The sequence below is a fragment of the Eleutherodactylus coqui genome, chromosome 9, assembly GCF_035609145.1.
Source record: "Eleutherodactylus coqui strain aEleCoq1 chromosome 9, aEleCoq1.hap1, whole genome shotgun sequence".
Classification (NCBI taxonomy): Eukaryota; Metazoa; Chordata; class Amphibia; order Anura; family Eleutherodactylidae; genus Eleutherodactylus; species Eleutherodactylus coqui.
The window spans coordinates 175,778,346-175,793,552 of NC_089845.1; the positions used below are offsets into that span (position 1 = coordinate 175,778,346).

General features: G+C 51.5%; 1 protein-coding gene across 5 annotated transcripts in view; it reads right to left on the bottom strand.

Moving 5' to 3' along the window:
• TBC1D31 (TBC1 domain family member 31) overlaps window positions 1–15,207 on the bottom strand; it is a 185,547-nt gene that overhangs the window by 128,249 nt on the left and 42,091 nt on the right. For all 5 annotated transcript variants that reach the window (XM_066578806.1, XM_066578807.1, XM_066578804.1 and 2 more), the window contains 5 exons: window positions 13,578–13,778; window positions 13,312–13,497; window positions 10,284–10,363; window positions 4,363–4,509; window positions 473–606 (listed from right to left, as the gene is read on the bottom strand). In XM_066578806.1, coding sequence (XP_066434903.1) covers window positions 473–606; window positions 4,363–4,509; window positions 10,284–10,363; window positions 13,312–13,497; window positions 13,578–13,778 — 748 coding nt within the window. The remainder of the gene's footprint in view (window positions 1–472; window positions 607–4,362; window positions 4,510–10,283; window positions 10,364–13,311; window positions 13,498–13,577; window positions 13,779–15,207) is intronic.

Genomic DNA, 15,207 nt, shown 5'->3' on the forward strand with positions numbered 1-15,207 from the left:
GAGCTGGTGGGTGTAGACTGCTGCTATGATGTCTCCATACACTGTACACATAGGAGAGCAGGATCTCTTCTTTATCTCTGAGCTGGTGGGTGTAGACTGCTGCTCTGATGTCTCCATACACTGTACACATAGGAGAGCAGGATCTCTTCTCTATATCTGAGCTGGTGGGTGTAGACTCCTGCTATGATGTCTCCATACACTGTACACATAGGAGAGCAGGATCTCTTCTTTATCTCTGAGCTGGTGGGTGTAGACTGCTGCTATGAAGTCTCCATACACTGTACACATAGGTGAGCGGGATATCACCTTTCTCTGAGCTGGTGGTGTAGGCTGCTGCTATGATCTCACCTGCAGGCCCAGATAGCCCCTCTCATGGGTGACATTCTAACATGAATTACACTACAGAAAGAGATCACTGCTGAAAATTGCTTTAGTTAAGGGTTTCTGTATAGATAATGTGAAGACTCGTTACTTATCACTGTGGCCAAAACTTCAAAGCAGATGAGCTGGTTGTTCTGAAAAAGCTTTACAAATGGAAACGCCAGCAGAGGGAGGTACTTAGTTTCTCCAAATATCGCAGACCAATGAGCCATTGTAGAAAGCATCCTAATGAGCAAATAAAAACACGGTCACTGGGATAAGGCACAAGCATATGATCACATCAATGATACAAGGGCAGATCTGCTCGCCTTTTAACACCTACTTTTCGAGGAGATAAATTTATAAGGCTTTATCGGGTTTTATGTTAAAAACACTTAAATATACCTGCCCCTTTCAGGTAACCAATCAGAATAAGCTGAGAAAACCATAATGAATAACACTATATAATCTTCTCTATGCTGCTAGTTTTAGACTACTGCTACCATGTCTCCATCCACTGTACACATAGGGGAGCAGGATCTCTTCTCTCTCTCTCTGAGCTGGTGGGTGTAGACTGCTGCTATGATGTCTCCATACACTGTACACATAGGAGAGCAGCATCTCTTCTCTATCTCTGAGCTGGTGGGTGTAGACTGCTGCTATATCTCCATACACTGTACACATAGGAGAGCAGGGTCTCTTCTCTATCTCTGGGCTGGTGTGTGTAGACTGCTGCTATGATGTCCCCATACACTGTACACATAGGAGAGCAGCATCTCTTCTCTATCTCTGAGCTGGTGGGTGTAGACTACTGCTATGATGTCTCCATCCACTGTACACATAGGAGAGCAGGATCTCTTCTCTATCTCTGAGCTGGTGGGTGCAGTCTGCTGCTATGATGTCTCCATACACTGTACACATAGGAGAACAGGATCTCTTCTCCATCTCTGAGCTGGTGGGTGTAGACTACTGCTATGTCTCCATACACTGTACACATAGGAGAGCAGGATCTCTTCTCTATATCCGAGCTGGTGGGTGTAGACTGCTGCTATGATGTCTCCATCCACTGTACACATAGGGGAGCAGAATCTCTTCTCTATCTCTGAGCTGATGGGTGTAGACTGCTGCTATGATGTCTTCATACACTGCACACATAGCAGAGCAGGATCTCTTCTCCATCCCTGAGCTGATGAGTGTAGACTGCTGCTATGATGTCTTCATACACTGTACACATAGGAGAGCAGGATCTCTTCTCTATCTCTGAGCTGGTGGGTGTAGACTGCTGCTATGATGTCTCCATACACTGTACACATAGGAGAGCAGGATCTCTTCTCTATCTCTGAGCTGATGGGTGTAGACTGCTGTTATGATGTCACCATACACTGTACACATAGGAGAGCAGGATCTCTCCTCTATCTCTGAGCTGGTGGGTGTAGACTGCTGCTATGATGTCTCCATACACTGTACACATAGAGAAGATATCCTGCTCTCCTATCTCTGAGCTGGTGGGTGTAGTCTGCTGCTATGATGTCTCCATACACTGTACACATAGGGGAGCAGGATCTCTCCTCTATCTCTGAGCTGGTGGGTGTAGACTGCTGCTATAATGTATTCCATATACTGTACACATAGGAGAGCATGATCTCTTCTCTTTCTCTGAGCTGGTGGGTGTAGACTGCTGCTATAATGTATTCCATATACTGTACACATAGGAGAGCATGATCTCTTCTCTTTCTCTGAGCTGGTGGGTGTAGACTGCTGCTATAATGTATTCCATATACTGTACACATAGGAGAGCAGGATCTCTTCTCTATCTCTGAGCTGGTGGGTGTAGACTGCTGCTATGATGTCCCCATACACTGTACACATAGGAGAGCAGGATCTCTTCTCTATCTTTGAGCTGGTGGGTATAGACTGCTGTTATATCTCCATACACTGTATACATAGGAGAGCAGGATCTCTTCTCTATCTCTGAGCTGGTGGGTGTAGACTGCTGCTACCATGTCTCCATACACTGTACACATAGGGGAGCAGAATCTCTTCTCTATCTCTGAGCTGGTGGGTGTAGACTGCTGCTATGAGGTCTCCATACACAGTATACATAGGAGAGCAGGATCTCTTCTCTATCTCTGAGCTGGTGGGTGTAGACTACTGCTATGTTGTCACCATACATTGTACACATAGGAGAGCAGGATTTCTTCTCTATCTCTGAGCTGGTGGGTGTAGACTGCTGCTATGAGGTCTCCATACACTGTACACATAGGAGAGCAGCATCTCTTCTCTATGTCTGAGCTGGTAGGTGTAGACTGCTGCTATATCTCCATACACTGCACACATAGGAGAGCAGGATCTCTTCTCTATCTCTGAGCTGGTGGGTGTAGACTGCTGCTATGATATCTCCATACACTGTACACATAGGAGAGCAGGATCTCTTCTCTATCTCTGAGCTGGTGGGTGTAGACTGCTGCTATGATGTATTCCATATACTGTACACATAGGAGAGCAGGATCTCTTCTCTATCTCTGAGCTGGTGGGTGTAGACTGCTGCTATGATGTCTTCATACACTGTACACATAGAAGAGCAGGATCTCTTCTCTATCTCTGAGCTGGTGGGTGTAGACTGCAACCATGATGTCTCCATACACTGCACACATAGGAGAGCAGGATCTCTTCTCTATCTCTGAGCTGGTGGGTGTAGACTGCAACCATGATGTCTCCATACACTGCACACATAGGAGAGCAGGGTCTCTTCTTTATCTCTGAGCTGTTGGGTGTAGACTGCTGCTATGATATCTCCATACACTGTATACATAGGAGAGCAGGATCTCTTCTCTATCTCTGAGCTGGTGGGTCTAGACTGCTGCTATGATGTCCCCATACACTGTACACATAGGAGAGCAGGATCTCTTCTCTATATCTGAGCTGGTGGGTGTAGACTGCTGCTATGTCTTCATACACTGTACACATAGGAGAGCAGGATCTCTTCTCTATCTCTGAGCTGGTGGGTGTAGACTGCTGCTATGAGGTCTCCATACACTGTACACATAGGAGAGCAGGATCTCTTCTTTATCTCTGAGCTGTTGGGTGTAGACTGTTGCTATGATGTCTTCATACACTGTACACATAGGAGAGCAGGATCTCTTCTCTATCTCTGAGCTGGTGGGTGTAGACTGCTGCTATGATGTCCCCATACACTGTACACATAGGAGAGCAGGATCTCTTCTCTATCTCTGAGCTGGTGGGTGTAGACTGTTGCTATGATGTCTTCATACACTGTACACATAGGAGAGCAGGATCTCTTCTATCTCTGAGCTGGTGGATGTAGACTGCTGCTATGATGTCCCCATACACTGTACACATAGGAGAGCAGGATCTCTTCTCTATCTCTGAGCTGGTGGGTGTAGACTGTTGCTATGATGTCTCCATACACTGTACACATAGGAGAGCAGGATCTCTTCTCTATCTCTGAGCTGGTGGGTGTAGTCTGCTGCTATGAGGTCTCCATACACTGTACACATAGGGGAGCAGGATCTCTTCTCTATCTCTGAGCTGGTGGGTGTAGACTGCTGCTATAATGTATTCCATATACTGTACACATAGGAGAGCAGGATCTCTTCTCTATCTCTGAGCTGGTGGGTGTAGACTGTTGCTATGATGTCTTCATACACTGTACACATAGGGGAGCAGGATCTCTTCTCTACCTCTGATCTGGTCGGTGCAGACTTCTGATATGATGTCTCCATACAAGTGCATATAGACAACAGACCCTGCCACCTGCTTACTTTTCCTAAACAGAAGTGCTGCACTTCCTTGCGAAGGAGTGTTGCTTTATGCTAAACTGGCTGGCATGCAATGTCCACCCTGTGGATCAGCAGTAAGAGGTGGTGCTGACTGATTTGCTTCTGTTTTCTATTAGAATCTACAGTTCTGATTAGCTTCATTTCCTTTCTAGTGACCCAGCTAAAGTCCTGAATGAGCATGAGGCGGCCATCCTAATGTTACCTCTGTAGGACTCTCAGGAGCTTAGTGCTCTTCAGGGGGTAGTCCTGGTGCAGCAGGGAGTACTGGGGATGTGTGCCCTTGTCAGTCAGGCTGCTGAAGGCAGCATGGTTCTCGGGCAGCTGCAGCAGGGAGCGCCAGATGAACATTCTGCGGGAACATAGAAAACAGAGCTCTTATAAAGGACTGAAAATGGAAGCTTCCTGTTTCAGCTGGACTGGGTCCGTGAGCGCTAGAAGGAAGGGGACACATCAGTACTTTGAGGCTTCTGTCTTTAACTCGTCCAGCAGTTTAGGAGGAGCTCTGCAGGAACAGAGATTGCTCTACTGTAAACGGCTGCAGCTCCGCTTCTAACAGAGGTGAGAGAAGAAATGTACAAAGACCTAACTCACAGAAAAAGAAGCCAAACATGCATCACCGGATACTGCAGGGTGGCCAATCACCATAATCCCTAGGGTACTGGTGTATCTTGACGCCACCAGAAGCTAGGAGTTTGACAGGGCTAGCATGTAGCAACGTCCCTGTCACACCCCCAGCTCCCGATAGGGTGAAGAACGGAAGGTCCTAGCAGCGTGTTAATTGCTTGTGTGGCTGGGCTGGAGGTTTACTTTTCTATTAAGCTTACATATGTAAGCCTTATAGGAAAACGAACCCCACCCTAACCCTCGAGACCAGGCACAAAAGCAATAGGGCCGCTGAAGCAGCCCCTTGCCCTGCTCACTCACTGTTCAGCAGCAGTGTCCCTCTGCCTCATCTGCATGTGCTGCCACCGCTCACGCTCTTGCCGCTGTCCTGCGCTGCCCTGGGGGATAGAAGAGAACGCCGGTCCGAGCCTCAGAAGGCCATTGTATGCTGTCCTCCGGCGCTGCAGCTGTTCCTTGGCCTGCTCACTGACTGCTCAGCAGCGGTGTCCTTGTGCCTCGCCATATCTACAGCCGCCGCTGCTCTAACAGTCTTGCTGGCGTCCTGCTGCCATAGGCGCTCCCAGTGTGGCCGGCGGTGCTTCCCTCAGGTGCCTGTGGCTCTGGTTCTGCCACTTCCGCACCCAGCCTGAGAAGGCCAGTGGCCGAAGCCTTCGACCGCCCCGACTCCCATCATTGATGCTGTCCTCTGCAGTGTCAGAACGGCACCTGGGGAATTAAACACGCCCCCAGCCAATCACAAGCTGGTCGCGTGGACAACTTTTTGACGGCTGTATTATGTCACCACCCCTTACTTCCGGTGGTGACATAATACACCAGTACCAACCCATAGTAGCATGCAGACAGCCAGATTGCAATATGAGGGAGCTGAATGTTCATGTGCCGACTAATGTGCAGCCACTCAACCCAACCCAGATGGGGGGAGGGGTGACTGCAGACATACAGTCTGCACATATGAACCGATACCAAGGATTCCACATCAGTCGGCACATGAACATTCAGCTCCTCCATATTGCAATTGGGATGCCTGCATGCTACTAGGGGTTATGGTGATTGAGCCGCCCTGCAGTCCATTATAAAGCCAACATCAAGTAGATCTTCAGCTCGTGTGCAGAGGAGAGAGGGGGAGAGCAGCAGCGTCATGGAAGAACTGTGATCCCAGGGCAGCTGCCGCAAGGACCTTTGTTCACCCCCCATCAATCAGAGAGCATGTTGAATCTCCATCACATAAGGGGGTCATGTCACCCCCCTTTACACCGCGTAACCCTGCAGATATTACAGACTGCACCATCTAAACACTATTTTCAGAAAAAAAAGAGTAAAAAACCTTTTCCCTTACACAAGGCTTAATACTGAAAAGATAAAAAACACAGCTGATTAACCCCTTATTGACGGAGCCAAATCTTGGAGATCTGCCGTGTGTCACTTAACATGGAATAACTCCGTAAAGGTTCTGCAGATCCTGACAATGTTCGTTCACCACATCTTGTACCTCATTTAGGTGGTGAAAATAGACCGATGGAATTTGTGGATATTTATTAAATGCACCAAAATTGGGAACATTTAGAAAAAATTATGTTCTCATATTTTCAACTGTAATATCTGGAATATGTGCGGAGATACGGCACACATTATTGATGAGATATAGAGAGTTCCATCCGGTTACTTGATTCTGGAAGCACATTTGAAAAACGTTCGTGTTTTTTTAACCATTTAGGAGATGTACAAATTTAAGATTGATAAAATTTTGAGGAACACTTTGTTTTCCTGCACCCAAGTTTACAAAGGCTCATGGGTGTCAGAATGATAGATCCCCCCACAAATGACCCCATTATAAACTGCACCCCGTATTGTACTCACTGAGGGGGCGGGGGTGTTGTTACCCCACAGTTTTTTTCAGGACTTAATGCAATTTAGAAGAGAAAAATAAAACGTCCTATTTTTGCACACGTGTCATTTTAAAGTTATATTTTTTCTCTAATGCAGATGAAAATGAGGATTTACACCCCAAAATGGATCCCCCCGTTTATCCTGTGTTCAGTGACATCCCCATTGTGGCCCTAATCTTCTGTCCGTATGCCCAATGGGGCCCAAACCTGAAGGAGCAGCCGGAGGCTTTCAGAACAGACATCGGCCCCATCGCCCAATTGTAGAGCCCTGGAGCGGCCAAAACCATAGAGGGACCCCACAAATGACCCCACTGTGAACACTACACCCCTTAACGAAGTCCTCTAGGGGTGTACTGCGTATTTTCACCCCACAGTTTTTGAATGAATCTAAGCAAAGCAGAAGGAAAAAAATATGATTTAAATTTTTTTTGCAATTGTGTCATTTTAAAAACAGTTTTTTATGCAGCACACATAAGAATGAGGATTTGCAGCCCAAAATGGATCCCCTGCTTGTCCCTTGTTCAGACCCCTTGTGGCCCTAATCTGCTCACAGGACACACGGCTCGGCCTATAATGGAGGGACACCCGTTGGATTTCCGGGCACAGCTGAATAAATTCCCGTCCCAATTGCTCACTGGGGCTGAAAAAAAACGACGCCCTAATAATAATCCCCCCCCCCCCCCCCCCCCTCTGCGCCCTTTTTGGCGTTCCCCAAATCTTAGATAAGACTAATAATGTGAACTGTGTGGTATGTCCATAGACAGGGGTAATTACAGGGGCCGGCTGGGATGGGCACATGGGGCAATAATACCAGGTATCCCCCCTCCTCTCATGCTTTTTGGGGGTATTTCATGACCCCAGCGGCCGGGATGGGGTGTAAAAAGTGGCGCTCTGTGAGGCTCTGTAATCTCGCTGAGGTGCGGCGGTCTCACAGAGAAGGCGCCCAACAAGCTGCTCCTGGGCTGCATGAAGGCGAGCGTTCCCGGGGCGTCTTGTAAATTAGGAATCACAGGTAGCGGTCTGAATAACGCCGGGCTCACGCGGCCGGATGTGGGATCTGCTTGCGGAGGCCGGCAGCGGATCCCAGCTGTGAGCTCAGCAGTGGTGCTGCGTACGGCCGCGTAATGTACTGCGCATAACTGCCTACTCACACCGGCGGTCATGCGCACTACTGCTTTTGTTTGTTTGCATTTCCCTCACCGTCACTTAGCGATGATGCGGGTACCAGCAGGCGGTACACGATGTAGATGCATATGGGCTGCCGGTATATCCGCGGAGCACAATGGGCGCCATGTCACAGACATCCGCAGTAAAATAGAAGCCAAGAGCAGGGAGATTTTAAATCACCCTGGGAATCCACGGCTTTGGCGACAGCCGCGTGCGCAGAAGCTGGGCTAAGGTTTTTCGGATAAATCCGGGGGCCGTAGGTACATCATTTCATCCTCCCTCACGGATGTGATCTGTGAGGGGAGATGAAATGTAAGCTTTTAAAACTTTTTCAAACTTTCTTTTTACACTTTCTTTTTTTTAACTTTAAATGATCACTGTTATCCATTGGATAACAGTGATCATGTGACTGGGAACCGCCTACAGAGGTCCCCGGTGACCTCTCTCTGCCCCTGGCTACACATGGCAGCCAGGAGCAGAGGGATTTCAAATTTCCCGGGGCCTGAGCCCCTCTGTGCACGCGCCCGATGATTGACGTCGGGTGCGCATGCGCAGAAGGGGACTTCAGGTCCTGGAAGACCGGGACATCGCGGATGACCCGGAGTGAGTATTTTCACCTCCCCCCATGGATCCGATCCATCAGGGCAGCTGAATCTTTAACTTTTTTTTTTTTTACATTTTCTGCACTTTATTGCGATCGGCGCAATCCATTGCGCCGATCGCCCGGGATGACAGCTCCGTGCTGTCGGCTACCTGCGGGCACCGACAGCACGGAGCTGTCACGTCCTCAGCCAAGAGGGCTTTAATCCAAAGAGGATGCATGTTTTTATGGCCCACTTAGCTAGGACGTAAAAAGGCAATGGGGCCGTCACTAGGGGTTATCCGGCCGTGACAAGAGCACGTCAGCACTTCTGTACAGCCATGACAATGCACTGGGTAATATACTGTGTGCTTTGTAAATGAGCCATACAGAAGCTGGGAACACGCGCCTGTCTCTTCGCCCTTGCGCAGTAGCGCTTCCCAGCTGGGGAACACGCGGCAGATTCTTCGTGCATGCGCAGTTCGCGGTCACTATAACTTGTCATGCCAGGGGAGGGGTGGTCACTGTCAGGCTGTCACAATATGGTTTTGGGTGCGGTTTGTAATTGCCCCAGCAGTGCTAATTATTGGGGGTCACTATTTGGGCTGGGGCAACTATTAGGGGTCACTATTTGGGCTGGGGCAACTATTGGGGGTCACTATTTGGGCTGGGGCAACTATTGGGGGTCACTATTTGGGCTGGGGCAACTATTGGGGGTCACTATTTGGGCTGGGGCAACTATTGGGGGTCACTATTTGGGCTGGGCAACTATTGGGGGGGTCACTATTTGGGCTGGGGCAATTATTGGGGGTCACTATTTGGGCTGGGCAACTATTGGGGGTCACTATTTGGGCTGGGGCAATTATTGGGGGTCACTATTTGGGCTGGGGCAACTATTGGGGGTCACTATTTGGGCTGGGGCAACTATTGGGGGTCACTATTTGGGCTGGGGCAACTATTGGGGGTAACTGCCCCAGCAGTGACAGTGACCCCCAATATTTGCCCCATCAGGAATAGTGACTCCCAATAATTGCCCCAGCAGTGATAATTGCTGGGGGTCACTATCACTGCTCGGGTAGTAGTAGCCTTCTGGGGCCCTACTACACACTGCAACAGCAGAGCCTCCTGGGGCCCGGATCCAATACACCCTGCAACAGCAGAGCCTCCTGGGGCCCCGATACACCCTGCAACAGCAGAGCCTCCTGGGGCCGCGATACACCCTGCAACAGCAGAGCCTCCTGGGGCCGCGATACACCCTGCAACAGCAGAGCCTCCTGGGGCCCCGATAGACCATGCAACAGCAGAGCCTCCTGTAGCCCCGATAGACCCTGCAACAGCAGAGCCTCCTGTGGCCCCGATACACCCTGCAACAGCAGAGCCTCCTGTGGCCCCAATACACCCTGCAACAGCAGAGCCTCCTGTGGCTCCGATACAACCTGCAACAGCAGAGCGTCCTGGGGCCCGATACACCCTGCAACAGCAGAGCCTCCTGGGGCCCCGATACACCATGCAACAGCAGAGCCTCCTGGGGCCTGATACACCATGCAACAGCAGAGCCTCCTGGGGCCCGATACACCATGCGACAGCAGAGCCTCCTGGGGCCCCGATACACCATGCAACAGAAGAGCCTCCTGGGGCCCCGATACACCATGCAACAGCAGAGCCTCCTGGGGCCCCGGTACACCATGCAACAGCAGAGCCTCCTGGGGCCCGATACACCATGCAACAGCAGAGCCTCCTGGGGCCCGATACACTCTGCAACAGCAGAACCTCCTGGGGCCCGATACACCCTGCAACAGCAGAGCCTCCTGGGGCCCCATACACCCTGCAACAGCAGAGCCTCCTGGGGCCCGATACACCTTTTACCTGTACTTTGCTGGATACTCTCCGAACCCCTTCAGAATGGCGTGTAGACGCGGCCGGCTCAGCACACTCGGAAGCTCATTCTGTAATCACAAAGCTGTTATCAGGAACTTCAGCTTACAACACACATGGACATTGAATTACTGACTAGTAGTGGGGTCCCTGGGGGGCTGCATATCTGATGGACTCTGCAACGGAGCCACATGGGGTAGAGAAGTGCGTGCCGTATCACAGAAAGCCACATGTGATTACATGGGCAGCGGCCTGTGAAGCGTGACTGCGCCCCCGGTGTCTGAACAGGGTAGCCCGCTGGACCAGTGTTTCCCATCCCCCGTCCGCAGCGCCCCCAACAGTTCATGTTCTCAGGATCTCCTATAGTAAGACATGAGACCCCCCAACAGACGATCACACATGGTCACAGCTCGGGTCATAGGGCTCTCAAAAACACTCGCGGAACCCGAAATACACGGAATCCACGGTTTAGGGCTCCTCCACACTGGCGCTGGCGCTGCGTGAAAACGGATTTTAGAGGGATAGAACTGCTTTTATTTGCACAAACATGGCTGCCACTCATTTGGTCTGTAGATACAACAGCGCTATGTACACTTAAATATATGTATCTTTAACCCTTTTGGGGGTTTTACTGCGGTATTTAGTTTCCTTCGGCTTCCGGATTATTTTACGGCGTTTTCCCCGTGACGTACAGGGCGACATTATAAAGATCTTTTTCACTTACTTTTTTCCCCCATTTTTTAGTTTTAATGATTTTTTTACCATTTATAGTTTTTATTTCGTATATTTATGGGAAGGGGTTCCTCTATTGGTGTCGGCCGTTTGGATATATAGTATGTGGGGTCTCGCATCGCCGGCTTTGGGTCAGTTTCTTTCTTATGTATTGTTGCTTTATTCTGTTATTTTGTTCTACTTCTGTATGTAATTCTGTTTTTTACTATCTGTGCCCCCCATGACGTCATATAGACTTCTGGGGGACATTCATTTTCTTCCTTTTTCTTATTTGGCCCTTCCCCACTATAGCCGGGGCATCCATAGGAGCTCCAGTTACACAGAGAACATCCCCTGCAGTGACATTAGTCACTGGCAGAGCTGATAAGGGTCTAGTATGACCCTGCAGCTCTGCCATAGCAGGGAACCCCGGGGGGCACATAACCCCAACCCCTCCCCTCCCCCCCCCCCCCAGCTTGCGGGGTGAAAGTTACACTGTACTTTCACTTTCTAATACACAGTGCTCATTCAGTGCTGTGTACTCGGGAAAGGAAAAGGCAGGGAGGGTCAAATGAGGCAGGGACGGTCAAATGAGGCAGGGAGGGTCAAATGAGGCAGGGAGGGTCAAATGAGGCAGGGAGGGTCAAATGAGGCAGGGAGGGTCAAATGAGGCAGGGAGGGTCAAATGAGGCAGGGAGGGTCAAATGAGGCAGGGAGGGTCAAATGAGGCAGGGAGGGTCAAATGAGGCAGGGAGGGTCAAATGAGGCAGGGAGGGTCAAATGAGGCAGGGAGGGTCAAATGAGGCAGGGAGGGTCAAATGAGGCAGGGAGGGTCACACAGCCCTTCTGCCTCCTCCTCCGGGTTATCAGCTGGCTAATTGGCAGGAGGCTTAAAGCACCACCGTAATTTTACTATCGGCGGTGCTTTAAGCCCAGGACCAGGCGCCGTAAATTTACAGTGCCTGGTCCTTAATGGGTTAAATAAAAAAATCCCCAACCAAGAGCGGCCGGTTTAGTATTTTTAAGGGTGAATGCGCACGGTTGGAAATTCCGCAGCGAGATTTCCCACAGAGTTTCCGCCCGTGCCTGCTGCCATAGGACTGTATTAGATAATGCAATCTTATGCAGACAGACGCGATTTGACCGTGTGAAGACTGGCGCGGTAAACGAATCGCGGCATGTCCTACTCGTGTGCAAACCTCGCAGAGCCCCGCACAGAAACGTCACTGGTGACGGGCCGGCTCTGCACTGTGCATGCGCGGCACGTAGCAGAGCGAGACGCTGGGAGGAGGTGAGCCGCGGGTCACTGCAGGGGATCCGACCCGGCCATCTGCATTCACCCTAAGACTGAGCATGGAGGTTCTGTTTATGCTTCGGCCTCGAGTGCTAAACACAAGACTGGATCGGAATGGAAGAAAGAAGCAACGAAAAACACAAGAAATTATTATTACTGCTCAGCAACAATTTCACAACATTCCCCGGTATTCCATGAGGCGCATGAACCCCGTATGGGCCGACACATCCCTCGGGCCCCCATGGATGGACACACGAGGCGTATGAACCCTGTATGGGCCGGCACATCCCTCGGGTCCCCATGGATGGACACACGTGGCGTATGAACCCTGTATGGGCCGGCACATCCCTCGGGCCCCCATGGATGGACACACGTGGCGTATGAACCCTGTATGGGCCGGCACATCCCTCGGGTCCCCATGGATGGACACACGTGGCGTATGAACCCTGTATGGGCCGGCACATCCCTCGGGCCCCCATGGATGGACACACGAGGCGTATGAACCCTGTATAGGCCGGCACATCCCTCGGGCCCCCATGGATGGACACACGTGGCGTATGAACCCTGTATAGGCCGGCACATCCCTCGGGCCCCCATGGTTGGACACACGCGGCGTATGAACCCCTGTATAGGCCGGCACATCCCTCGGGCCCCCATGGCCGGACACACGTGGCGTATGAACCCCTGTATAGGCCGGCACATCCCTCGGGCCCCCATGGCTGGACACACGTGGCGTATGAACCCCTGTATAGGTCGGCACATCCCTCAGGCCCCCATGGCCGACACACGTGGCGTATGAACCCCGTATAGGCCGACAAATCCCTCGGGCCCCAATGGCCGGACACACGAGGCATATGGGGCGGCCCGACTATTCCCGTGGCAGATGGCGGAGGAGAGAAGAGCTGACCATTTTGAATTTCAAGCTGCCAATCTTTGCGTTGTCGAGGGAGATAAGCTGCAGCCGGCTTACTACCCCTCCCCCCACTGGCGCACGCTCGGCCCCTGGCTACGCACCTCCTTGTTAGCAGACGGGTCCCAATCGTCCGGCTGCAGATATTTCATCTTCACGACGTCTTGTTTGGACTTCCAGGGCCGACAAGTGCGTCCAGCTACAATGCTCACCTTCTCGCTGGCCGCCCCGGCCTTACTAGCGGCGGAGTCCTTCGTTAAATCCACAACTTTCACTAGCGGTGGCGGCGGCTGAAATAAAGATCATCAGACTGCGATTAGTAAAGGCAAGCAGGACGGCGCAGCGAAGGCTTCCCCGGAGTCGGCCCTACCTTATTGACGACTTTGGTCAAAGCTTGGACGCTGTAGAGGTTTATGCTGCCGTCTTCCATGATGCTGGCGATGTGGCGGCCGCTCGGACTTACGGATGATGTCACTATGCTGTCATCATGGCTTCCGACGTCAAACACAAGTTTACAGGTCTGAATATTGATGAACCTCATGATCCCGTCTTGGCTGAGAACCCCCAAGACCTAGAAATGCAGAGATGTAAACGAGTGCCCATCCGGAGAGAAGCGGCGCTGCACTGGCCAGGACCACCGCCCTCAGGCCAGACCGGACTCCAGCAATGACCTTTAACCCCTTCATGACACACAACTAGGTAAGTCCTAGCAGCACATACTAGGCCCCAAGGTACCCGTTATCTGACAGCCCATGTTTGCCCAGCTCTGGGCTGTTAACCCCTTTTCTGACAACAGGATTTAAATGTCCCAATCAGACAGTATGCGTCCCTAGCAGCTCCCTGCGATAAGATGGCGGGGTTGCCATCCGGGGTCGTGTCAGCCTGGGGACCTCATGAGGCTACCATGACATATTGCACTACATTGTATAAGGAATCAAATGAATACAAGTTCCAGTCCCTGTGGGGACTATTAAAAAGAAAGGAAAAGAATAAGAAAAAATAAAGATAAAAACAGGATTGTTCTACAATCTGTAAAGTCTCATTCATAGGGGGACACAGCTGGGTATAGCTGCTGCCACTAGGAGGCGACACTAAGCAGGAAATGTTCCTCCTACCAGCTGTACCCTCCTGCCGGCACCAAGCTCCTCCCACCAGCTGTACCCCCCTGCCGGCACCAAGCTCCTCCCACCAGCTGTACCCTCCTGCCGGCACCAAGCTCCTCCCACCAGCTGTACCCTCCTGCCGGCACCAAGCTCCTCCCACCAGCTGTACCCTCCTGCCGGCACCAAGCTCCTCCCACCAGCTGTACCCTCCTGCCGGCACCAAGCTCCTCCCACCAGCTGTACCCTCCTGCCGGCACCAAGCTCCTCCCACCAGCTGTACCCTCCTGCCGGCACCAAGCTCCTCCCACCAGCTGTACCCTCCTGCCGGCACCAAGCTCCTCCTACCAGCTGTACCCTCCTGCTGGCACCAATCTCCTCCTACCAGCTGTACCCTCCTGCCGGCACCGAGCTCCTACTACCAGCTGTACCCTCCTGCCGGCACCGAGCTGCTCCTACCAGCTGTACCCTCCTGCCGGCACCAAGCTCCTCCTACCAGCTGTACCCTCCTGCCAGCACCAAGCTCCTCCTACCAGCTGTACCCTCCTGCCGGCACCAAGCTCCCCCTACCAGCTGTACCCTCTTGCCGGCACCAAGCTCCCCCTACCAGCTGTATCCTCCTGCTGGCACCAAGCTCCCCCTACCAGCTGTACCCTCCTGCCGGCACCAAGCTCACCAGTTTGTATGCGAGCAGCAGATGAAGAAAAAAATAAAGACGCAACATGAAAAAAACTATTAAACTAGGTGGCTGAAACACCGCGTGAGCCGATTACTCTGCAGCAAGGAGGGATGTCTGTAAGAGTACCGATAACACAAGGGCCCAGATGAGAAAGATTTTACGGTAAGTACAAAAACCTTGTTTTCTCATTAGGGGGACCCAGCTGAAGACATGAGGATGGT